This window comes from Lolium perenne, chromosome 7 (genome assembly GCF_019359855.2).
Source record: "Lolium perenne isolate Kyuss_39 chromosome 7, Kyuss_2.0, whole genome shotgun sequence".
Classification (NCBI taxonomy): Eukaryota; Viridiplantae; Streptophyta; class Magnoliopsida; order Poales; family Poaceae; genus Lolium; species Lolium perenne.
In genome coordinates this window covers 195,781,625-195,808,102 of record NC_067250.2, presented here as the reverse complement: position 1 = coordinate 195,808,102, position 26,478 = coordinate 195,781,625, and the positions used below count along the sequence as shown (strand labels likewise).

General features: G+C 43.6%; 2 protein-coding genes across 2 annotated transcripts; both read left to right on the top strand.

The window, feature by feature from the left end:
- The first annotated feature begins 1,132 nt into the window (after positions 1-1,132).
- LOC127314587 (AUGMIN subunit 2) lies at positions 1,133-3,985 on the top strand. The gene is made up of 6 exons (XM_051345088.2): positions 1,133-1,291; positions 1,756-1,866; positions 2,495-2,599; positions 2,753-2,821; positions 3,177-3,290; positions 3,536-3,985. Exons 1-6 carry the CDS (start codon positions 1,196-1,198, stop codon positions 3,833-3,835), a joined length of 795 nt encoding a protein of 264 aa, XP_051201048.1. The 5' UTR covers positions 1,133-1,195; the 3' UTR covers positions 3,836-3,985.
- Positions 3,986-14,600: 10,615 nt separating this feature from the next.
- LOC127314588 (obg-like ATPase 1) lies at positions 14,601-21,189 on the top strand. Its single transcript, XM_051345089.2, has 12 exons — positions 14,601-14,774; positions 15,882-16,049; positions 16,145-16,268; positions 16,479-16,570; positions 16,660-16,758; positions 16,913-17,026; positions 18,189-18,253; positions 19,641-19,757; positions 19,848-19,923; positions 20,402-20,494; positions 20,738-20,788; positions 20,892-21,189. The coding sequence occupies exons 1-12, from the start codon at positions 14,691-14,693 to the stop codon at positions 20,988-20,990; spliced, it is 1,182 nt and encodes a 393-aa protein (XP_051201049.1). The 5' UTR covers positions 14,601-14,690; the 3' UTR covers positions 20,991-21,189.
- The last annotated feature ends 5,289 nt before the right edge of the window (positions 21,190-26,478 follow it).

The following is a 26,478-nucleotide window of genomic DNA, read 5'->3' as shown; positions in this document are numbered from 1 at the left end:
AGTTGTTGAAAGCGGCTGTGTCGTACGGGACAACCTCGACATGTCCGCCAAGCCGTACCGCCTCCAAACAGTGTTGGAACGCTGTCACGTGAATCCTATGATGGACAGGCCAATTCATGATCTATGATATGCCCGGTGTTCTCTGTCATATTCATGATCTATGAGCCACACCATCCTATATGTTTACACAAATACACACAATAAGAACTACCATACAATCACCATACATGTTCTAAATATGGATTTTTTCCTAAGACATACCATTCCTAAGCACATAGTAGACATATGTAAGACAATAGAATGCATTTGCTAAGCTCCAATTTTGCATTTCAACACATACATACATAGGGTTCCATACATACACACATACATTCATATCTAGGGTTTCAAAAAAATTCATATCTAGGGTTCCATACATACATATCTAGGGTTCCATGCATACATAAATGAAGCACAATCTAGGATTTCACATCTAGGGTTCATATCCAAATCTAGGATTTCACATCTAGGGTTCATATCCAAATCAAGCACAATCTATGAAACTAGTGGATGGAAACATGGGGATCGGAGGAGAATACCTTGAGGGAGGGGTTGTGACCACAATCCACGGACAGATCTGCAGAAATGGAAGAGATTTGGGTAGGGATTTGGTGGGGAAGAGAGAGGAACCACGGGGGTGTTCTTGAGTCGAAGAAGAAACAGAGATGATGGACTGGGTCGGGCTGAGGCGGCTCACGGCGCCACACATAAGTAGATGTGTGGCGCCTTTCCGAGCGGCGCGACACTTTCAATGTGTGGCGCCGATGAGAACGACGCCACACATCCTGCCACGTCGGCTGGTCAGCGTCGACCACGCCACGTCGGATGGATGTGTGACGCCGCTCGCATGGGCACCACACAGTAAGGTGTGGCGCCGATGAAAAGAGCGCCACATAAAAGAGTTAGATGAGTAAAATTGTTTGACCAGAGGGTCAGTCTGTGTTTTTTTTATAGAAAAAGGTTATTTTTGTCAAAATCCGCCATGAAGAGCATAGGGCAGCTCAGCTGTAGTACTTGGACATTTGGAGGCATCTTGGTTCAAAATCGGCAGCCGAGAGTCTCAGAGAGCAAAAGCTCAACCGGCCGGCGAGGCGAAAGCGAAACACGCACCAACTCACCAAACCCTAAAGCCTACGCGCCCGTTGCCGAAGAGGCCATGGCGGCGGCGCAGAAGCCGGCGAAGCGGCTGGGCGGCATGGCGGAGGCGCTCGCCATCGCCGGGGACCTCGGCTTCCCGGCCCCTCCCGCGCAGGTTAACCCCCCACCCCTTCCCCCCGCCTCTTCTCGATTAACTTCTCCTCCCAGATCCTGCCCCAGTCATTTTCGTCCCGTCCCCCGCCACTCCGCGAGATCCGAACCTCCCGATCGAATTGTTGTTCATTTTTTAGGTAATTTGTTCGTCGGGGATTGTGAAATGTAGGTTTCGAACAAAGTGCCGCTCCTGAATTAGAAAGCATATTGCCGCAATTTCCGCATCTAGGTCGGCGCGAGCAGCATAAGATAGGGGTTGTTAGCGATTGAAACCTAGCTATCTCGGAGCTTGATGTAACCCATCTGAAACTGTTAGCTAAGAATGCCGTGTCAGGCTCCCTCTACTGCTGTGTTACGAAATGTATGTCACTCTATCTCATGGATTAGCAACTCGCGCAAATTTGTATTTTGCAGAATATGGACATGTGTATTTCTTTAAGTCTTTATGATTTCTTGCCATTTCAGGAAGATCAGAGCACCTCGGACAAAAGTGATGACCTGGTTAAGGTACTAAGGGAGCTGACTGTTGTGCAACGGAATATCGCCAATTTGCAGGTGGAGCTACAGGGCAGAAAGGTAATGGATTGACAATCCGCTGTTAGTACCTGAATGTTATACTAACTCTGTAATTTTTTACTTGTTGTTGTTGTTACCTTTTCAGATCACTTACTACACAGTAGTGCTTTGATAGATCACCGCTTTGATATTTCACCACTTTGTCTTGACGTAGTGAATACCCTTTTCATTCTCTAATTAAATCTCATGGAGATTCATTTGTCTGTATCAATATGTACACTTTTACTATTACGGGGAATATGTCATTGCTATAAGAGCATACAACATGGATAATTTTTCCTCTTAGGTGAAAGTATTTGATTTTATATCTGTCCATATATCCGGTACGTGTTTAAACTTACTTTAACTATTCTTGATGTTTGAAAAATGAGTCAAAGTATCCAACTCTCTCTAAATGCAGCTGGTGTTGATAAAACTTGAGGCTGTTTATGTCCTATTAATATGTGACATTGTGATTCATAGCAAATAAAGTGCGGGCATCCAATTTATATTTCAATCATACTCATAGAGTTGGATTTATCTATATCATCTCCAAATGCTGGCATATTCATATTGTATCTGATTTCAGGGCTTTTGTCTTGTGTGTATTATCTTCGTTGATCATATTTATGACTTTTGATTATCGCAGGATGATAAAAACATTGCTCATTTGACTCATGTTAGTGAAATGGAAAAGAAGTGTGAATCTTTGGCCAGAATTACAGCTATTTTGAAAGATGTTATTCAAAACAAGGTATTGTAAGTCGGAATTCATTAGTTTTCTTTCTTTCTCACTCAGATTATTGCGTGAAGAAATTTCTGCCTGTGCTATTGGCTGCCCCAAATACTATATAAATATATCAATTTGCAAGAGCCGAATATTAAAGTAACAAACCTTTTCTATCAGGACCGCATTATTGCCCGTCTGCAACAGCCTTACTCGCTTGATTGCATTCCTGTTGAAGCTGAATACCAGGTCAGGTTCTTGATCATTTTTAACTTCTGATTTTTACAGAAAATACACAATTCTTTCATGAACTTGCACATTCAAACTGAAAATGTTGTAGCAAGTAGCAACCCACTCCCTCTGTTCCAAAAGAAGTATTGCATCTTTATCTAGATACGGATATCATCTACACATGAAATGCTTCTAGATACATCTGTATTTGGACAAAGCTGCGACAATTATTTTGGAATGGAGGTAGTACATCCAGTTTTTTAATTATGCGTGTTTTTACAATAGCTGCATCTGCTTAGGGGATTTCTGTGCTAAATGTGTTGTTTTCTGAGCGGAACACATTCTCTTACTCACTGTGCTTGCTTCTCCTCAGAAACAATTCTCAGAGCTACTTCTGAAAGCAGCAAGTGACTATGGGGCATTGACAGCATCAGTTGGAGATTTTCAATGGAGTCAGAACTTCAGAGAGTCGCCTGCTGTGTGGGGTGTAAGTCAAAAATTCTTTTTTCTAATAAATTACCCTCTCTGTTCCATATTAGTTGACGCAGATTTAGTACAAAGTTACACTAAATCTGCATCAACTAATATGGAACGGAGGGAGTAGTAGTCATAGCAAATTCATCCTGTGCTTAATGTTAGTGTTACCAGTGTCAGTGTTGGATGATTTGTGCATTCTTATTGTGCCCTACACTCTGTCAGATAGGATTAATGACTTCTTTTATGTACTTGAAGGAAATGCTACGACCGATACCAGCTGCGCTCGCATCCTGCACCCGGTTCTTTGAGGCTATGTCTGCGATGAGGGAATCGTTTTCTACTCTTCAAGCATTACGCGTCGGCCACTCTTCTCTGTCGATGACCGCAGGTGGCGCCAGTGACGATTCGAAGTTCTTGACGCCGCCTCAGTGGAGAGAGGGCTCGATGCTCAATAGCTGGAAGCAAGTGGACGACGCAAACTCCGAAAGTGACGGACTTGACAGTGTGAACCAAAGGAGGCTGTCATGGCCATCCTCCGTTAACAGGGACCTGTAGGTCACAGCTCACGAAGCAAATACCCTGCCTGTTTACATTCTGTATAAATAGGATTGCTGAGGCCTGTCTTTGATTTTGATTGGGTGTGGTTTGTTCTGGTTACTGGCAGAAGCTACCTTTGGCACACTATGAAAGATCGGAACTAATTAAAAGATCAAAAGAAGGTACCGGAATGTATGGTTTTCTGTATGATTTATGGGCGACAAAATTTGATGTTTTAATGTGTGTCTTCTGCACATCACACTGGGGAATTAGTCAGGGATAGATTCCGTATTTCCACCTTAACAAGGACGTACGAGCGGTGTATTGGTGTGAGAGGTCGTTCTAGTGTGGCCATATGCTATCGACCCATGGTAGATCCCTAAAAAGTTATTTTTCGAAATAGATTAAGTAGATTGACAAGATATGTGTTGATAACTCCACAGAATTTAGCACCGGCGGAGGGCGCGTGGAGTCTTCTGTCCGGCGGATCTCCTGGGATCTGATCGGTTTCTATGTTCATTGGTAAAATTTCAGATCAATCTCTTCCGATCTACAATTGTTATTATTGGCGACGGTTGCTGCTCTGGTGCGCTGGTTCTTTGGAGGCTTAGCACGACGACTTCCCGTATATTTACTACAACAAGCTCTACTACGACAAGCTTTGCCTGGCTCTGGTGATGGAGGGGCGAGGACTACGGCGCGCCCTCTGCTCGCGCTAGTGTTTGCTTGTCGCTAGGTGGTCCAATAGCCTCTTTGTAATTTTTATTACTTTTAGGTTTTTTTGTACTACTGTTGATGATTATTAATAGATCGATGGAATTTTCGTAAAAAAAAAACTCCACAGAATTTCAAAACCAATATTTATATACAAGAAACAAAAAGGGCAAATTGAACTATGAATACTGCCTGCAATTTTGTCTCTATTTTTGTCATATGACACTGTTCACAACTTGATTTATCTTCTCTATAGTTCCATTTGGATTTAGGACTTGGAGGCTTCGCATTGCATTGACTTACCACAGGATAATTACATTGAAATGAATGCCAATATTTTTGTTTAGATGCGCAGGTATTTAGAACCAAGACTTGAAATTGAGGTTGAATTCCATGTTGTTGGATGATCAAAGTGGGGAATTGCAGTTGTCGGGGGCTATGATCATTATGTTGGTCTATACATGATTTGTATTTAACATCTGAATATACGTGAATAGTTATAGATCAGGTAAAATAAAAAGGAAAAGCTATTGTTGTGAAACATGGAAAATTGTACGCAACAACCACAATGTTGTACCAATCACGACAAGAAACAAACACTATGTTGACAACATGACATATTGGCAACAACAATATAATATCAAGTACCGTGCATAATCCATCATAAACGACACCGTCAACACAGTAAGAAGTCCTCACATGTTAGATAGTCTCACAAGTTCTTAGGATATATAGCAAACACAACTGGAAGTTCTCAAGACATCTAAATAGCAAAAGTGAACTAGCTAGGAAAATTAAACTCTCAACTTTTGCTATTTATTTTATGCCCTTTCGACAATAGCACACCAAGAACTATCAATTTGTACAACCTGCAGTAAATAATCTCAACGCTGGATTCTCTATATCCGCGGATCCTCGAAATGCTAGCTCCACATTTTGTACATGTTTTTGGCCAGATCTGTCCCAGATTTAGGACCATCGAGTCAACTTCAAACGAGAATTTGAAAAGTAGGAAGGTGGAGAGCTTTTTTTTTCGAAATAGGGTTGCCCTAGCCTCTGCATCAAAATGATGCATATGGGCGCTTTATTACTTTATTTTGAGCGAGTGCAAGAGCTTATTACAAATCAAGTATCATCCATGGTCGATACAAAGATCAACCATTCAAAAAAACAGCGGGTGCCAGTGATACATCATATTGTGATCCTATGATCCAGCCGCCAACCGAACTAAATGTACAAATCCCGTGCCACTGTCTCCGATTGGTTGCACCCAGACTCCATGGCAGCTCGCTGCTCCTCTGCTTGAATATAAGACCACGTACGGATCCAATGTATGGCCAATGGAATAACCTGTAAGAAAGAATGAGGTTTCTCCGTTTCTGCTTGTTAAAAAATATAATCATTACGAACATTCCATATAGCCCAAACAATGGCACAAACACCCACCCTAATCTGGATCAAATCTTTTTTTGGCAATACCGCTTAACCAATTTCTAAAAAGATTTGTAACATTAGAAGATGGGGATATACTAAACGCCAAAAATATTATCCGCCAAACAATTTTTGCCAACGGGCATTCAAAGAACAAATGCTGAATGGATTCATCTTTATCACAAAACACACAAGTTTTACTTCCTTCCCAATTACTGCACAGGAACAGATTTTTAGCTGTCACGAATTTGAGTTGTTCTCTCTGTAGAAAAATCTAAAAATCTTGAAAAAATTCATGAGTAATCCTCAGATATGTACGCAACTTTCATTCAACTGGAGCTTTTCCATCTGAGCATGTTAAGTGCCTCGAAAAAATTCGTCTTTACGGACTGTTCTGTTTTGACAGATTCTGCCTTTTATTTCGCGTTGCCTCTTTTACTGTGTTTGAGTGGGTTTCTTTGCTCCATTAAATTTCAGTAACCTTGAGTAATGTCCAGAAGTGTTGGGAATGATTGTGTCCTTGCTGAACATGTGAATTTTTGATTATGCACTAACCCTCTAATGAGATTGCTTTGAGTTTGGTGTGAAGGAAGTTTTCAAGGATCAAGTGAGGAGGATGATATAATATGATCAAGAAGAGTGAAAAGTCTAAGCTTGGGGATGCTCCCGTGGTTCATCCCTGCATATTTCGAGAAGACTCAAGCGTCTAAATTTGGGGATGCCCAAGGCATCCCCTTCTTCATCAACAACTTATCAGGTCACCTCTAGTGAAACTATATTTTATTCCGTCACATCTTATGTGCTTTACTTGGAGCGTCTGTGTGCTTTTATTTTCGTTTTGTTATCTTAGTTCTCTGAATAAATCGGATCCTATCATGCTTGTGTGGGAGAGAGACACGCTCCGCTTTTTCATATGAACACCGGTGTTCTTCGTTTTACTTTTAATGTTCATGGAAAAAGTTGAAAGTTGCTGCATTTATTGCTATTTGGTTGGAAACAGAAAATGCTTCATGTGGTAATTGGTATATTGTCTTGAATAATTTGATACTTGGCAATTGTTTCGAGCTCTCAAGTAGATCATGTTTAAACTCTTGCATCATGTAGTTTAAATCTATTAGTGGAAAACTACCGTAGAGCTTGTTGAAAATTGGTTTGCATGATTGGTCTCTCTAAGGTCTAGATATTTTGTGGTAAAAGTGTTTGAACAACAAGGAAGACACTGTAGAGTCTTATAATGCTTGCAATATGTTTTTATGTAAGTTTTGTTGTACCGGTTCATACTTGTGTTTACTTCAAACAATCTTGCTAGCCAAAGCCTTGTACTGAGAGGGAATGCTTCTCGTGCATCCAAAACCTTGAGCCAAAACCTATGCCATTTGTGTCCACCATAACTACCTACTATGTGGTATTTTTCTGCCATTCCAAGTAAATACTTCATGTGCTACCTTTAAACAATTCAAAAGTTATTATCTCTTATTTCTGTCAATGTTTTATAGCTCATGAGGAAGTATGTGGTGTTTTATCTTTCAATCTTGTTGGGAAGACTTTCACCAATGGACTAGTGGTTTCATCCGCTTATCCAATAATTTTGCAAAAAGAGCTGGCAACGGGGTTCCCAGCCCCAATTAATTAACTTTCATTAATAATTCTCTTCACATGTTTTGCCCTGATTCATCAGCAAGCAACTTAATTTTGCAAATAGACACTCCTCCATGGGATGTGAAATGTTGGAAGGCACCCGAGGATTCGGTTAGCCATGGCTCGTGAAAGAAAAAGGTTGGGAGGAGTGTCATCCATAAATAAAACTAAAGTACATGTGTAAACAAAAGAGAAGAGGGATGATCTACCTTGCTGGTAGAGATAACTTCCTTCATGGGAGCCGCACTTTGAAAGTCTGTTTGACAAGGGGGTTAGAGTGCCCACTACCATTCGTTGACAACAATAAACACCTCTCAAAACTTTACTTTTATGCTCTCTATATGATTTCAAAACTTGAAAAGCTCTAGCACATGATTTAATCCCTGCTTCCCTCTGCGAAGGGCCCTTCTTTTACTTTATGTTGAGTCAGTTTACCTACTTTCTTCTATCTTAGAAGCAAACACTTGTGTCAACTGTGTGCATTGATTCTTACATACTTGCTTACTTGCACTCATCATATTACTTTGTGTTGACAATTATCCATGAGATATACATGTTGAAAGTTGAAAGCAACTGCTGAAACTTAAATCTTCCTTTGTGTTGCTTCAAAACCTTCTATTAAGAATCTATTGCTTTATGAGTTAACTCTTATGCAAGACTTTTTGATGCTTGTCTTAAAAGTACTATTCATGAAAAGTCTTTGCTATATGATTCAGTTGTTTAGTCATTATCTATTTGTTAACAAACTATAGACCATTGCTTTGAGTCACTTCATTCATCTCATATGCTTTACAATAGTATTGATCAAGATCATGTTGGTAGCATGTCACTTCAGAAATTATACTTTTTATCGTTTACCTACTCGAGGGCGAGCAGGAACTAAGCTTGGGGATGCTTGATACGTCTCCAACGTATCTATAATTTCTTATGTTTCATGCTAGTTTTATGACAATACCTACATGTTTTATTCATACTTTACATCATTTTGATGCATTTTCCGGTACTAACCTATTAACAAGATACCGAAGCGCCAGTTCCTGTTTTCTGCTGTTTTTGGTTTCAGAAATTCTACACAGGAAATATTATCGGAATTGGACCCCACGAAAACAGAAGTCAATATTTTTCCGAGACGGACCCAGAGAGCCAGAGAAGGGCTAGAGGAGGGCCAAGGGGCTCCCACACCATAGGGGGGCGCAGCCCCACCCCTGGCCACGCTGCCATGTGGGGTGGGCCCCTCGGGACTCCTCCGAAGCCGCCCTTCCACCTATATATTCTTCCAGAAGTGAAAACCCTAAAAATATCGGTCTTCCTCCACGAAAAGTTATGTAGCCGCCGCCATCGTGAAAACAAGTTCGGGGGACAGAAGTCTCTGTTCCGGCACGCCGCCGGGACGGGGAATTGCCCCCGGAATCCATCTCCATCGACTCCATAGTCATCTTCATCGCCGTTGCTGTCTCCCATGATGAGGAGGGAGTAGTTCTCCCCCGAGGCTGAGGGCTCTACCGGTAGCTATGTGGTTCATCTCTCTCTCCCATGGTGTGATCTTTATGTGATCATGAGCTTTGTGATCTAGTTGAATATGTAGATGTTACTCTTGTCTATTATGCACTCTAGAGGTTACTTTAATATGAACTCCGGAGTTACTCTCCACGGTGTGATGGTGACAGTGTGCGCATCGTGTGTGATTCCTTTATGACGTTGTGGAGCTTGTTTACTTCGGCTTGAGGTGTGCTTTTGCAGCCCTACACAATGAATGGTGTTTTTTTATCCAACAAGAGAGTCTTTGAGAGTAGCATTTATTTATTCAATTATGTGATCATTGTTGAGAGTGTCCACTAGTGAAAGTATGATCCCTAGGCCTTGTTTCTAAGCATTGAAACACCGTTTCCAACAAGTTCTGCTACATGTTCGCTTGCTGCCATTTTTATTTCAGATTGCAATTACTACTTATAATCATCCATATTACTTGTATTTCACTATCTCTTCGCCGAACTAGTGCACCTATACATCTGACAAGTGTATTAGGTGTGTTGGGGACACAAGAGACTTTCTGTATCTTAATTGCAGGGTTGCTTGAGAGGGATATCTTTGACCTCTACCTCCCTGAGTTCGATAAACCTTGGGTGATTCACTTAAGGAAAACTTGTTGCTGTTTTACAAACCTCTGCTCTTGGAGGCCCAACACTGTCTACAGGAATAGAAGCGTGCGTAGACATCACACTCACATATAAATCATGAAACAAATGATCTACCATAATTTAAATGGATACAAAGTGCAACACACATCACATAGTTCAAGAGCGACACACAAAATGACGTAGTTCAACAACGACACATGACATATGGTTCAAATGGGCAAAGTGGAACACACAATTTGCATATCACAAATGCATATCACACTTCCGCATTTTCAACATCTTCTTCTTCTTCTTCTTCCTCGTCATCTTGGGTTGAAGGAGGAATAGTAGCATTCATGGAAGACACGAAGCCTCCGGGTGGTGCTCCCATAGACCCATACACACCACTCACCGAGCCTCCCATAGTCCCTCCAAACACTCTGATGCCTACGGGTGCTTCTATTCTTGTAGACAGTGTTGGGCCTCCAAGAGCAGAGGTTTGTAGAACAGCAGCAAGTTTCCCTTAAGTGGATCACCCAAGGTTTATCGAACTCAGGGAGGAAGAGGTCAAAGATATCCCTCTCATGCAACCCTGCAACCACAAAGTAAGAAGTCTCTTGTGTCCCCAACACACCTAATAGGTGCACTAGTTCGGCGAAGAGATAGTGAAATACAGGTGGTATGAATAAATATGAGCAGTAGCAATGGCACCAGAAAAGTGTTTTGCCGTCCAGGACTGACGTGTGGTTGATGGTGGTGATATTGCAGGAAGTACAGATGCAGTAAAACAGTAAACAAGCAGCGATAGCAGTATTTAGGAACAAGGCCTAGGGATCATACTTTCACTAGTGGACACTCTCAACATTGATCACATAACAGAATAAATAGATAGATGCTAGACTCTATCTTGTTGGATGATGAACACCACTAACTGTGTAGGATTACACGAACCCTCAATTGCGGAGTTAACAAACTCCACAATATTCGATATTCATGTTTAAGTAACCTTAGAGTGCATGACAGATCAACATAACCAAACCAAGTACTAACATAGCATGCACACTGTCACCTTCACGCTACGAAAGGAGGCATAGATCACATCAATACTATCATAGCAATAGTTAACTTCATAATCTACAAGAGATCACAATCATAGCCTACGCCAAGTACTACACGATGCACACACTGTCACCATTACACCGTGCAGGAGGAATAAACTACTTTAATAACATCACTAGAGTAGCACACAGATATATTGTGATACAAAACACATTGCAATCATAAAGAGATATAAATAAACACTTCACTATGCCATTCATAACAGTGAATAAGTATTCTGTGAAATATAGCCTAAGAGACCCACACGGTGCACACACTGTCACCTTTACACACGTGGGACAAGGAGTCTCCGGAGATCACATAAGTAAAATCCACTTGACTAGCATAATGACATCTAGATTACAAGCATCATCATATGAATCTCAATCATGTAAGGCAGCTCATGAGATTATTGTATTGAAGTACATAGGAGAGAGATTAACCACATAGCTACCGGTACAGTCCTTAGCCTCGATGGAGAACTACTCCCTCCTCATGGGAGACAGCAGCGGTGATGAAGATGGCGGTGGAGATGGCAGCGGTGTCGATGGAGAAGCCTTCCGGGGGCACTTCCCCGTCCCGGCGGCGTGCCGGAACAGAGACTCCTGTCCCCCAGATCTTGGCTTCGCGATGGCGGCGGCTCTGGAAGGTTTCTCGTACCGTGGCTTTTTTCGTCTCGAAGATTTAGGTCGAGGGGCTTCTTATAGGCGAAGAGGCGGCGTCAGAAGGGGTCTGGGGCCACCAGACACTAGGGCGGCGCGCCCCCCTGGGCCGCGCCGCCACCATGTGTGGGCCCCCTGTGGCCCCTCTCTGGCGGCTCTCGGGTGTTCTGGAAGCTTCATGCAATCCTAAGATGCTGGGCGTTGATTTCGTTCGATTCCGAGAATATTTCCTTACTAGGATTTCTGAAACCAAAAACAGCAGAAAACAACAACTGACCCTTCGGCATCTCGTCAATAGGTTAGTTCCGGAAAACGCATAAATATGACATAAAGTATGCATAAAACATGTAGATATCATCAATAATGTGGCATGGAACATAAGAAATTATCGATACGTCGGAGACGTATCACACTCCTCCATAGCTTGGTCCTCCCATGCGTCTAGTTCGTCGGTGGAGGAGGCGGCGGAGGCTGCGGGCGGCGGGAGGTGGGCGCCTTCGCTTTCTTTGGCGGCGCGATGGAGGCGGCAGCGATGTATGGCCGTTTGGTCGACGACGCCTTCCTCCTCGGCGCCGCCCCCGCCTTGCCGGCGGCCTGCGTGGCTGCCATCTGCGCAGCGGCGGTGCCGGTGTGCAGTGTGTCCCGCGCGGCGGAACGAAGAGCGCGCGGGCTACGGCGGTTGTGTTTCCGGCGTCGGCGGCACCGCTAGGGTTTGCCGCATTGGGCGGTGCGGCTGCGGCGGCTACGGCGGCGGGAGGCGGGTGCCTTTGCTTTCTTTGGTGGCGCGACGGAGGCGGCAGCGATGTATGGCCGTTTGGTCGACGACGCCTTCCTCCTCGATGCCTCCCCTTGCCGGTGGCCTGCGCGGCTGCCATCTGCGCGGTGACGGCGCCGGTGTGCAGCGTCCCGCGCGGCGGAACGAAGAGCGCGCGGGCTGCGGCGGTTGTGTTGCCGGCGTCGGCGGCACCGCTAGGGTTTGCCGCATTGGGCGGCGGCGCTGCGGCGGCTACGGTGGCGGGAGGGACGGAGTAGGGAGGGGTTGCCGGAGGTCCCATCCATCGTCGGGATTGCGCCGGCGGCCGCGGGGGGCGAGGGATTGGGCGGTCGGGCGGCGAGGCGGAAGGGGAAGTTTCAGCGCGGGGTTTCTTCGCGCGTGGTCGAGCGATGCCGCGCGCTGTAGCCGACGCGCAAAGTATAGCGCACGCGATGGCGCAAACCCGCCTGTGCCAAAAAAAATTTACAGCGCCGCGCCGTTTGTAGCGCCTGCTGAAGCGGCGATTTTGCTCCTGCGCGCTGCAAACCGGCAGTTTGTATGCCGCGCGACCATTTTAGCGCGCCTGTTGGAGATGCTCTTAGTCCCTTCCAAAAGGGAGTGAAGAGGTTTTACTGAAATCAACATAGCTTTGCCGAGGCCGAGACATGACTTCCTGTTTCGGAAAAAATGTCTACACAACTTCATTTGCTAGTGCTTACTTACCCTTAGGACGTGTTTGGTTTGCGCATTTTGTTTCGGTATACCATTACGTTGTAATCTCAAACCATTAAACGTGTTTGGTTGACCTGGCCTGTAAACAAGTACCGTGCAAACGAATTACATCACAAGTCAAATCTGATATCGGTTGAAAACAAAGTGTGTAATATGTTCCTTCCATTTTACGTGCCTTCCAGCAAACCCTTGACACTTCATCAACTTATTACATTAATCGAAACGGGGCCTTCATTTTTTACAGCAATGGCCTTCAATTTCCTTTCTCTTTGCACAAGGGCCTTCAGTTACTTTTTTATTCCCTAGAAAGCATTAAGAGCATCTCCAACAGAAGCTCCAAAAATCGACGCGCTAAAAGTCGTTTACAACGCGCTGTAAACCGATACCGCGCGTTGGCGCGAAAGTCGCCCCGCCGGAAGCGCCATTTTACCGCGCGTGCTCGGACGGCAAAACTGCTCCTCCGCTGGAAGCGCCATTATGCAGCGCGTTGCTTTGTTTTCGTTCGAAATATGAATCAAACAAAACAAATAAAACACGAAAAATTACGAAATATATTAAAAGTTCGACATTTGAAACTACACTCGGAGCGACATTTGAAACTACACTTCTACAGTCTACTCCGGCTCCGAGTCCCAGTCGAAATCCGAGGAGTGCGAGCTCGGAGTCGTCTCCGAAACCGGCGTCGAAGTCCACTCGAAGGACGAGGAGGAGGAGAGGATGATGGTGGACGACAATGCGCCGTTTTTCTTCTCCTCCTCCTTCCTCGCCGTCTTCTCTGCCCTCGCCGCCTTCCTCGCCGCGGACTCCGCACGGTTCTCGCGGCTCGCCTTCTTCTTCGCCTTCGCCTTCTCCTCCTCCTCCTTCTGCGCGTAGAATGCTTCGATGGCGGCGACATCTTCCGGAAATTGCCGCGCCCACTCGAGGCGGAAGGCCTCGTCGCGCTCGGCGATGAGTAGCCGTTGTTCCAGCTCCCGACGGCGGCGCTGCTGCTCGCGTGTGATAGCCGCCGACGGCGGCGCTAGCTGCTCCGCCTGCTCCCGCATCCAGACGTCATGAAAGTTCATGGTCCGGTGGGAGCGGCCGAGGCGCCAGGCGACGACATCGTACGCCCGCGCCGCCTCGTGCGCCGTGTCGAACGTGCCGAGGCGAATCCGCTCCTCTCCGGAACGGATTTCCGCGTCGAAGCAGCCGCTCGGCCGCGCACGAACGCCGTGGTAGCCGGAGGTGGGACGGCGGTGCAGAGGCATCTTCGCGTGAGGCGGAGCGGTCGACGGCGGAGTCGCGCGGAGGCGGAGCGGTCAGAGGCGGAGCGGCGCGGGAGAGAGAGAGACGGGGAGAGAGACGGACGCGTGGAAGGGATGGTAGTTGGCCGCGTTCACGCGTGTCAAGTTTATAGCGTGCGCGGCAGCGTGCGGCAAGTTTCCTGCACGGGATAGCGCGAAAGCGCGCGGGGAGCTGCGCTCGCGTTCGGCAAACCGACGATTTTTTTGTCGCGTGGGGCTTTTACGCCTGATGGAGATGCTCTTAGTTATATTATTCCTATAAGAGAAAAAAAAGCATTCCGGAAACACCCTTCAGGAAAGGGCCCCATCCTGCAAGTGATAAACCATCTCATCATATCCCTCCGTGCCCGTCTCGCCGCAGCAACCATTTGCCACCAAAAACCCTAGGGTGCCAACTCCTCCCCAGATTCCTCCCCACAGCACATCACCTCGCCGCCGACCCCGATGCCGCCCAAGGCGAAGAAGGACGCCGCGCCGGCGGAGCGCCCCATCCTCGGCCGCTTCTCCTCCCATCTCAAGATCGGAATCGTACGACCCCCTCCAGCCCCGGATCCCCCACGCCCTCTCCTCTCCCCCCTCCTAGTGCGTGCAGTAGCTCCATGGCCCCGCTACTTGGTGGACGTGGTGGCGGCTCACCAGATCGAGCAGAGAGCACGCTGTGCCCGTGCCCCAGCTGCGATCGGTTTAGTTTACTAGGGCAGCCTTTAGAGTTCGCTTAGCCCGCTTTTTTGTGCGGGTTTGGGCGAGACTTGTTGGCGATCTCTGGCGGTGGTTAGGTCGTGGCTCGTAGCTGATGCGTATCTCGTTCTCATGGTTTTGGTGGTCTACGACGTGGTGATTTTCCAGATGCATAGGATCATATGGTGCGCCAGATGTGATTGATTTGTTTGCTAGGTGTGCTTATTGGGGGTTATAATGGACGCATAGATTGGACTCTGTTGAGCGATGTGGTGTGGTTCTTCGTGTATGTGTGTCAGTTGGTTGTATGGTGTGAGTAGGGGGAATATATTGTGGGATAACTGTCTGGTGCCGGATATGTATGCCTTTTCAGGTTTGAAAACGCGCCCCATTTACTTCATTACTGCTAGAACGCATCTATTTGGTGTGATATAGCAGATGTTATCTATGCGTAAGCCTTACTCTGTACATGTTACTAGGATGGGGGTGGTTTAATGTAAATAAACTCTAGTCTTATTTATGACAAATTCATTATTCCTGGGCACTTTATACTACTTACTACTCAAGTAATAATTCATCATGTCTCATGAGCTGCCACTGGCACTATTCTAGTCAATACATGTTACTAAGGTGCATGGTATAATATAAAGAAATTCTAGTCTTATTTATGAGTAAGTCAGTATTCTCCGGCCTTACTATTAACACGTTACTACGTACTACTCAAGTAGTAATTCAGCACGTCCCATGAGCTGCCACTGTGGCATTCTTCTAGCTGCTTTAATAGTTTGAAAGAGTACTGGCCCTTATATCTTCTCTACAGCATCTGATTTCATAACTCATGGTCGTCCATTCTTCTGTTGATTGCACATCATTTTCTCTTCTGTAGCTATGTAAATGCTTGTTTTCCTCATAATAACACAAGGAGATATGACGGTTGCTGATTGCTGTCTCGTGCAGGTCGGGTTACCCAATGTTGGCAAATCAACTTTCTTCAACATAGTAACAAAGTTGTCAATCCCAGCCGAGAACTTCCCTTTCTGTACCATTGAACCAAATGAAGCACGTGTAAATGTTCCGGACGAACGATTTGACTGGCTTTGCAAACTTTTCGAGCCAAAGAGTGAGGTTTGTTTTTTCCCTCTGCTTTAGAATTCTGCAGTAATCTGTAGCTTAATTGGCCTATCTTTCAGAGGTATAGTAACTGTTGATATTCTATGCAGGTGTCTGCATATCTGGAAATCAACGACATAGCCGGACTTGTTAGGGGAGCTAGCGCAGGGGAGGGTCTGGGCAATGCCTTCTTATCCCATATTCGTGCTGTTGATGGGATCTTTCATGTCTTGAGTATGTTTCTATTGTAAAATCTTGATGATTCAGCTATTCAGTTATGCTATTCTTAGTAAATTTTCACTGGCTGTTTTCACTGTATTATTTTATCTTCCAAGTGATATATTGGTTCGACATCTTTGGTGGAGACCAAAATAATCAGATTAAGCGGTCACGAGATTGTATCTTCTGTTATATCTGTAACTGATAGTGGAGCATCATTTTCAGGAGCATTTGAAGACTCAGATATCACTCATATCGATGATACAGTTGATCCTGTTCGTGATTTGGAAACTATTAGTCAAGAACTAAGGCTCAAGGTTTGATGGAAGTTTTGCTTGGTTTGTACAATAACTTAGCAGTTGTTAAACCTAGGTGTAATAAGGTTCTGTTTCACTTTCTTCTGCAGGATATAGAGTTCGTGCAAGCTAAAATTGATGACCTTGAGAAGCAAATGAAGAGGAGCAATGACAAACAGCTTAAGATAGAACATGAATTATGTCAGAGGGTGGGGGCATGTTTACAGCTCTGTAGCTTTGCACTTTTGTTTCATTTCTATCAATTAGTTAGATCGCATGGATATTTGAAATTTCTTTACTGCAATATTGTTCTTTTGTTAATAGGGTGATGGGTAATTTAGTTTCAACTTTCCCTTGTAACAGGTCATGGCCCATCTCCAAGACGGGAAAGATATACGTCTAGGTGATTGGAAAACTCTTGAAATTGAGATCTTGAATACCTTCCAGCTGCTGACCGCTAAGCCAGTTGTTTATTTGGTAAGAGTTCTTATTAATCCATATGGCCCTTCCTGTGAGGTACCTTCTCGTAAGTCTAAAGTACTCCCTCCATCCCACGAAAGTTGTCTTAGATTTGTCAAAATTTGGATGTATCTAGACACTTTCTAGTATGTAGATACATTCAAGTTTAGACAAATCTAAGACAAGTTTCATGGGATGGAGGGAGTACAATAGTTATGCTCCCATTTGGGTTGAAGGAATTGTATCATTTGATTAATTGTAGGTACAGCCTTGTCTAATGGTATCCCATATTTAAGCTGAAGTTTCAGTCGTTGTGACAGTTACCCAGCTTTCCTTTTTTTCTTATGCTGTCTCGTTGCTGTGTATATATTACTGTTTTCGAACATTTATTTGTAGAACTGGTAAGGATTGCATGCTTTGTAGAAGATTAACTGAATTTCTTTTGATCTCAAGAAACATAACCATAAAAAACTGTCGAATGATTCCTGCTATAGGCTATAGCATTAGAATGGGTGAACCATTTTAGTTTTGTATCCCAGCTTATTTCCCCAAAAGGAATTGGATATCTGTAATATTCGAAGCAGTTGTTAAAGGTTGAGCCATCTTGGGCTGAGCAAGAATCAGCATGTTATGCAAAAAGTGCCAAGAGTTTGAGCGAAGCAGGAAAGCTGAAAGCCAAAGATATATGATGTTTGCATATGGATCTCCTGCTTTTTGTCCAAAAGGTGCATCGGGATTTGTAATGGTAATAGAGGAATGGTGGGCTGTATAAAGGGTTGATGAAGCTTCGATATTACTTTCGTGTGATTAGTACTCGATGGTTGGGAAGGGAAATAGAAAAAGATGGGAGGCATAAATCCTAATTGAAAAAGACTACTGTCATACACATTATATGATGGTGTACATCAACTACATTTAACTAATAGATGCCCTGTATACATCATTTGAAATTCTATTATACTAGCAGTAAGAGAAAATGTCACTGATGTCTGGGCCCATCCCACATTCAACTTGAGTAATCATACCAAATGTATGTTATTCACTCTGCTAAGTGTATAGTCAGCTCATTTGACTTCGTGTTAATGCTTCTATTTGACCTGACCTTACTTTTATCAATAAGCAACCTTTTCGGAAGTAAAATGGAGCTGTATTGTTTACTCTAGTATGTTATTTGGTGCAGGTGAACATGAGTGAGAAGGACTACCTGAGGAAAAAGAACAAGTTCCTACCAAAGATACATGCTTGGTATTATTTCTACCCCAAATCTAATTGCTATACCAGAATCGTAGATGAACTCATGATGTAGGAAATGCAGCTCAAACTGCAAATGCTTATTTTTAGTGGAGGTTTTGTTCATGTAGAGTCTAATTTCTAAACTGTTCATGCTTATCATGATAGATCTTGTTGTATATGATATTTGATCCGACTTTCTTGTTGAATAGAGCAGTCATCTTATTAAGCACAGCGAATAAACCAATGTTTATGCTTTGGATTTACGATTTCAGTATTTGAAGGCAAAATCATCCAAAAGTTAATATTCTATATGTATGTTAGAGGTGGTAATGTGCTGGGCCAAGGCTCAATGGCACGTGTGAGTACTAAGTTAGTAGTCGCCCTTGCTGGAATTAATATTCACGTGAACAAGATAAGGAAGTAGGTTATTTAGTTAGACAGGATATTTATCTAGTTAGTAAAAGATAGCTGTTTTAGCTACGAAAATAAATAGTCCATCTGTTATAGATGTGGATGTCTCCATACAACAGAATGCTTCTAGACACTTATTTTTGGAACAGAGGTAGTATATGGTTTGGTTAGAAAAGTTGGGATTCCTATGCTTAGGTGTCAAGCCGAGTCCTTCCTTGTTAGAGTACGTCATGGGCCTGGGCCCGTTAGTCTTATGGTTTGCTTAGGGGTCAAGTAAGCCTTGCTTGGGAGTCAAGTAAACCTCTCTATATATGGAGAGGAGATGTATCAATCTAATCAAGCAAGAATTAAGAAGGAAATCCCTTCCCTCTTGCCACCAGCCGTGGGCAAGGCCCCCGGCCGGCTATCTCGCGCCCTCGCAGCCCTCTCTCTCCCTCCCAAACCCTAGCAGCCACATAACATTCCTATGATAGAGAAATTGTGGATCCTGTATCAACCTAAGCAATGACCAAGAGTAAGTAGAGATCGAATACTCGTCCTCAGTCTTGTCACTCTCAGACCTGGCGCCATGGCTGGCCAACCCTCACTTGTTGGAGCTGTACCCAGTACCTACCGTCTATGGACGTACCTCTGTCCTAGGACCATTACCCACCGTGATACCAAGGAAAAACCGATGATATGATTAAATGCCTGTCAGTTGATATCTTGTATTTTCTTAAGTATGCTCTACCCACTTTCTATGGACAAACCTGAGTCCTTGGACAACTACCCACAATGATACTGAGGAAAAACCATCGCACGATTGAAGGCCTAATAGTTGTTGAAATAGATTGTATGTATGCTCTTTGCTGGGGTAAGAATTTGGTTGTAGCATGTGGTTGATTTTGATTGAAGCTGATGATACTATTCTTTGTATTACAGATTATACAGTTTCCTATGAAAAGGTAGAACTGTAATATTAGCTAATGTCAAACTATTATTTATTCAGGGTGCAAGAACATGGTGGTGAAACTATTATTCCTTTCAGCTGTGCCTTCGAACAGAAACTAGTGGATATGCCAGCGGATGAAGCTGCTAAATATTGCGCTGAAAACCAGACAGTAAGGCAAGTAAAAAGTCACCAACTTCTCTTTGCATGTTGTTTAACCTTTTCCTTCTACTTAATTGGTGCTAATACTTTGACTACCGTGAACAGTTTGATCCCCAAAATCATCAAAACTGGGTTTTCAGCAATTCATCTTATTTACTTCTTCACCGCTGGTCCTGATGAGGTACAATTCCTATATTTGTGTTGTGCTTGCTATTACCATGTTCTGATCCGTTATAAGCCATCTTCTACATCATGTCCTAGAATGGTGGTACCACAGCTACCTGTTATTATTTTGGTGTGCAAAATTCTTGTGCTTGTTCTTTGTGCTAGGAAAAATGCAAGTAACTGTCATGATTGATGTGTACAGAGTCTGATGATATTAGACAAATGAAACTAATTTGATTAATTTTGTAATTTTTTTTTCAGAATTCTGTATTTTTCTATGTACATGTAGAAAATAACTGCCATAGTTGTATCTTGTACACCGATTCATGTCTATACCTCGTTTATTTCCGTATTGAGGAATGCTTTAGATTTTTCAGTTGTAGTTAAAGGTAACATGATGTCTGTTCATGTTTGGACTTGAAAGTATGAATTTCTGAGCAAGTAACCCGACACTTTTAGTTTTGATTACTGATAAGCTTGGATTATCTATTCAGGTCAAGTGCTGGCAAATCAGAAAGCAAAGTAAAGCCCCTCAAGCTGCTGGTGCAATTCACACTGATTTTGAAAGAGGCTTCATATGTGCTGAGGTACGATGTATTCCGTATTCTGCCAAAGTATTCTCCCCAATGTACAGGATACTTGACAGGCATGCTTTTGTATGCTGATGTTTACTGACGTTTATTTCCGATGTTGACTTGATATAATTCTGTTTGCGTCATTCAACAAGCTGAATAATATTTCTATGTACTTCATATTTTTTCAATTACCTGATTCTGTGCGTTTTGAAGCTGTGTACATGATTCTTTATATATCTCTACTCTTGGAATCAGGTAATGAAGTTTGAAGATCTAAAAGAGCTGGGCACCGAGTCTGCTGTCAAGGTATGAACACCCCCATCAAAGTTAAACCTGTTCTAATCGTCCACTTTGACCTTTCTGAGACGAGACCAGTGCTACGAGGTTAACCGTTTGTTGCTAATTGTAGGCTGCTGGAAAGTACAGGCAGGAAGGAAAGACATACGTGGTGCAGGATGGAGACATCATATTCTTCAAGTTCAATGTTTCTGGAGGTGGAAAGAAGTGATAAATTGCCAAAAGATCGTAGTGATTTGACAGGTTGCTGCATTTTTATCCAAAGTTGTATTTTTGAGTTCTCTTGCAAGTAGCCAGGTACCTGTACTGATTGTATTGTACGAGGAGGCTGTAGCTACCAAATGATTGTATAACGAGCCTAAAAATTACTGAAAGAACTTACATGGTATCGGTTTCAGTCATTCAGCTATGAGCAATCATGTATGCTCTTCTCTTTTTGGAGAAATTTTGGTATCCTCTTTACTCCTTAGATCGGTGAGCAGTTAGGAAAACAGACTGGAACAGTTCAGTTTGGTAGAGGAAAATCTAGAGTTATTGCTAGAATCAAATAGGTCAGCCATCACTTTTTATGTAGTACGTTGGACGAGGGCAGCAGTAGGATGAACTGTTGTTTTCATAGGTCAGCCATCACTTCTGAGTAGGATTTTAGTTGTATTGATCAGTGTTGAACGTTCTTGGCAGGATTTGCTTTGTCCGTTTGACTGCCGCGCATGCAGTACGTGGACCAGCCAGTGGCCTGATTGTTGTTGGCATAACCTTTTTTTAAGGGAAAACGATCATGGTGTAAATTTTTGAAATTTGAACGAGTTATCCTTTATTAGTGTGCTCAAAATCGTTCAATTAGGAAACTTGTGGTTTATGCAACTCTAATTGGCCGAAAGTGCTAGTGGAACCTGGGTCTAGGTGCTCCTGTTTTTTTTTTTCAAAAATTGAAATTGATGAATGCTACTTAAAAGTTCTAAAATTATAATAATTTTGCGTATACATATTATTTAGATGCTTCGTCGTGTAAATTGCAAAAGTGTTCAAATGACACTCATGATTGGATTTCTACTGTTTAAAGAGTACCCTTTTTCTCTATATATTTTTGTAGGCCACAAATGGTTGTATTTTTCTTAAATATTTAATAAAACGTTTCAAAGTAGACTAGATAAATGCCACAATGAGTGAATTTACATACTAAAAATAGACTAGATAGTAGATACATATCAAAATGGATGAATTTATAAAAAGCTAAAACATGTTATATTAGTGAACGGAGAGAGTACATGCATGAATTATTTCAATTTTTTTCTAAAACTTTTAAATAGCATTATCTTATAATAAGTAAAAGAACGAGTGTGTCTACGTCCATGTCCACCAAATATGGGTCCCTCTTATATTGGCTGAAGATTGCATACATGCCCAAGCAGAAGAAATTAAGAAATTAAGACGAAGTGTTGACTTGATGTACGACAACCACGTGTGTAAAACGTTTGATTCTAAAGCAATAGTTGAAACTACGCTACCTCTAAGGCTAGTCATAGTACTAGTATCATATCTAGTATGATACACATTAGTCTCACAAAAATACTGATGTGGTAGCTAATGAAGGAGAAGAGAGGTGATTAGTCCTATATGTACTGCACCATAGCACACATAACGATAAAAGTTGATACTAAATAAATCTTGTACACAAATTTTCATTGAGATTTAAAAAACAATAAATATAGCATAATTATGATACTACTCTATAATGATACTTACTATAAAGATAGTATCATGTAATAGTATCATATGCATATTACTAATAGTAGATGATACTTACCACTATGACTAGCTTCATAACACAGATCACTTGGTTCATATTCACTTTCCACCAGTTGAGGCTCTCAAAATCGCACGTCTATCTCTCTGCCTCACAGTTCTCTGCCAACTATGCTGACAAGTCATAATTACTTTTTTCCATTCCCAGTTTTTTGCAGGTGGAGAGTAAATTGAGACATCAATAAACTAGGTCATTTTCAGGCTCTTCGATTGTTGACTGAGTGAGGTAGATGGGTATAGTTTATAACAGTACCAGACGATGTTGCACCATACGCTCATACTCAACATGCCACTCAAATAAGCTAGGCAACCATTCTTTAAGATTCTTTTTTTCAATATATTGCTTGTGTTCATATGGAGTATTGTATTCCATTACACTGAGTGTTTTCATTACCTAATTTTTTAAATTCCTTTATGTAAGGATATTTTACCCTTATTCATTATTTTGGTAACAATGACACCGTAGTTAGAGTATTAGACTAATACTCGCCTAGAAGATTATTCCCAGGTTTTAGTTCATCAAGTATATTGGTGTATCAATGGAACTGGAAGGTAAAGGGAGACCCCCCACTTCGAAGTAAAGAAGGGAGACGTTTTTCTCAAGAAGCCCGGCGCCTCGGCCGACTGCACCGACCGTGGCACCAGCTGGTCCGGCACCTAGCCCGGCGGCACCGGTCGTGCCACCGACTGGTCTGGCACCTGGCCCGGCGCCAACTGCCTGTGGCGCCGGTGCCCACCGAACACATTCCACGGGGCATGCAAAGTTCTCTCGGTGCCTAGCACCTCGCTCGGTGGCACCGGCCGTGGCGCTGGCCGGCCCGACACCTAGCCCGGCGGCACCGGCCGTGGCGCCGACTGGCCCGTCATGGACCGGTTGTGGCGCCGGTGCCAACCGGATAAACATCTGGGGGATCTCCACGCTGGCCCGATGCCAGCCCGGCGCCTCACCCGGTGGCATCCGGCTAGCCCGACGCTGATAAGGGGTGGCCCGATCTTCTCAGTAAGCAACGGTGGTGATGATGATCACGAGATGAACACATCGGAGATAACTTGATGATGGAGTGGATGATAACTTGTATGGCGCAACAAGATCTCTCGATTGGTCCATGTCGCCAATGCAACAACTCTCAACCCTGCAAGATATTCGCAACTCCACACACTTGCGCACGTAGCCGCCGACCACGAAGCGGTAAGTTGCAACCTTCTAATTCCCAATGGAACAACAGATCACACAAGATTTTGAGAGTTTACACCAAATCAAGGCAATATGGTGTAGGGATTCAATAGAGTTGCAAAGCAATAACCTATGAACTAGGGTTTATCTTAAACTTGGTCTAAACCTAATTTGGGGGCATCCTGTGCACTTATATAGAGGTTTAGGACGACCAGGGGTCGAAAAAGTACATAGAAAACCGACCCAGATCGGATCTGGTCGAGACAGACTCGGAGTCGGCCGGTCATACGGCCGGTCGATCGGGCCTGGGACCGGGCCATCCGGTTTCAACCAGGTCTAGCGCCGGGTGGGAACCGGGCTAGGCTTCCAGGCTTACTGGATAGTGCCCGGCTGGCACAAGCGTGGCGTCCGGTCGGCGCCGGGCTGGGCCGGTCTGGCACCCGGTTGGACCGGGCCTGGGACCGGGCGCGCCGGCGTGGCGGTCGGTCTGATCGGGCCTGGCGCCGGCCTGGGCTTCTTCTTCTCCTCTCGCGCATGCCTCCCTCTCCTCCCTCGCGCTTCCATGGGATGTCTTCTTGTCCAGCTTCATGACCAGCTCCATGTCCAGCTTCACATCAAGCTTCTTGTCCAGCTGCTCATCTCCTCCTCGTGCGATGCTTGCTCCCTCCTCATACCTGATCATACATAAGTAATAGGACTTAGGCAGTATAAAGTTCTCATCGATCAAAGTATCACTTAGGAACAAGTTCACCTGTTGTTTGAGTAGCTTCGCACGAGCTCTTGTCATTGGTCCAATCCTGACTTCATTGGACTTGAGCTTCACAACAGGAACGTCTTCATCTTGCAATCACGGAGGTAGTAGTGTAGTAGGGATGTCCTCATCATCTCCCCCCTTCAAAAGGCGTCGACCTCGACGCTTCATGGTCTTCTCCGTCATATGGTGTCAAATCAGCCACATTGAAAGAATTGCTCACACCAAACTCATCAGTTGGAAGATCTATAGAGTATGCATTATCATTGATCTTGGCAAGCACTTTGTAAGGACCAGCACCACGAGGAAGCAACTTGGACTGCCGCAGCTTCGGGAACTTATCCTTGCAAAAATGTACCCAGACCATATCACTAGGCTTGAACAATATCTCCTTGCGCTTCTTGTTCATCCTTGCAACATTGCTCTTGTCTTTCTTATCTATCAACTCTTTAGTCTTCACATGAATCTTTTGCACAAAATCTGCCCTCTTGGATGCCTCCATATTGACTCTCTCATGTATGGGTAGAGGCAACAAATCAAGCGGAGTAATGGGTTGAAACCATACACCACCTCAAAGGGACATATCTCTGTGGTAGAATGTACCGCCATGTTATAAGCAAACTCCACATGCGGCAAACAATCTTCCCACTCCTTCAAGTTCTTCTTGATCATGGATCTTAACAGTTGTGAAATGTTCTATTCACCACTTCAGTTGACCATCAGTTTGGGGATGACAAGTAGTACTGAAAAGTAGCTTCGTCCCCAGCTTTATACAAAGCGTCTTCCAGAAGTAGCTCATAAACTTCACGTCACGATCAGAAACAATAGTCTTCGGGACTCCATGTAGACGTACAACTTCCCTGAAAAACAGGTTAGCAATATGCGACACATCGTCGCTCTTGTGGCAGGCAATAAAATGTGACATCTTAGATAATCTATCCACTACCACAAATATCGAATCATGGCCTCTCTTAGTACGCGGAAAACCCAACAGAAAATCCATATTAATGTCTTCCCAAGGCGTAGTAGGTGCTGGTAACGGAGTATACAGACTGTGAGGCTTTAGCTTGGATTTGAACTTGTTGCAAGTAATGCACCTCTTCACATATCTGTCCACATCCCGCCTCATCTTTGGCCAATAAAAGTGGTCAGCTAGCATGCGTAGCGTCTTCTCACGCCCAAAGTGACCCATTAAACCTCCAGCATGAGATTCCTGTAATAAGAGCAAACGCACAGACGATTCTGGAACACATAGTTTGTTAGCTCTAAACAAGAACCCATCATGTATGTGATATTTTTCCCATGCTTTACCAATAGCACACAAACAATATGGTTCAGCAAAATCATGATCAGTAGCATACAAATCACATAGTATCTCTAATCCAGGAATTTTAACATCAAGTTGAGTTAATAGCATATTCTTCATAGATAGAGCAACAACAACAATATTATCATTTCCCTTCTTATGCTTAATAATGTATGGAAAAGACTCAATGAACTCAACCCACTTAGCAAGACGCTTATGCAAAGTAGATTGAGCTTTCAGATATTTTAAAGCTTCATGATCAGAATGTATGATAAATTCTTTTGGACACAAGTAATGTTGCCAAACCTCAAGAACTCTAATTAAAGCATACAATTCTTTATCATATATAGGATAGTTCAACTCAGCACCAGAAAGTTTCTCAGAAAAATATGCAATTGGGCGACCCTCTTGCATCAACACACCACCAATTCCAATACCACTAGCATCACATTCAATCTCAAATTGCTTATTGAAATCAGGAAGTGCAAGCAACGGTGCAGAAGTAACAATCGTTTCAGTTCATCAAAAGCATGATCTTGGACTGCGCCCCACTCAAAGACAACACCCTTTTTAGTCAATTCATTCAAAGGTGCAGCAATAGTACTAAAATTGGGCACAAATCTTCTATATGGGGTGGCCCGATCTTCTCAGTAAGAAACGGT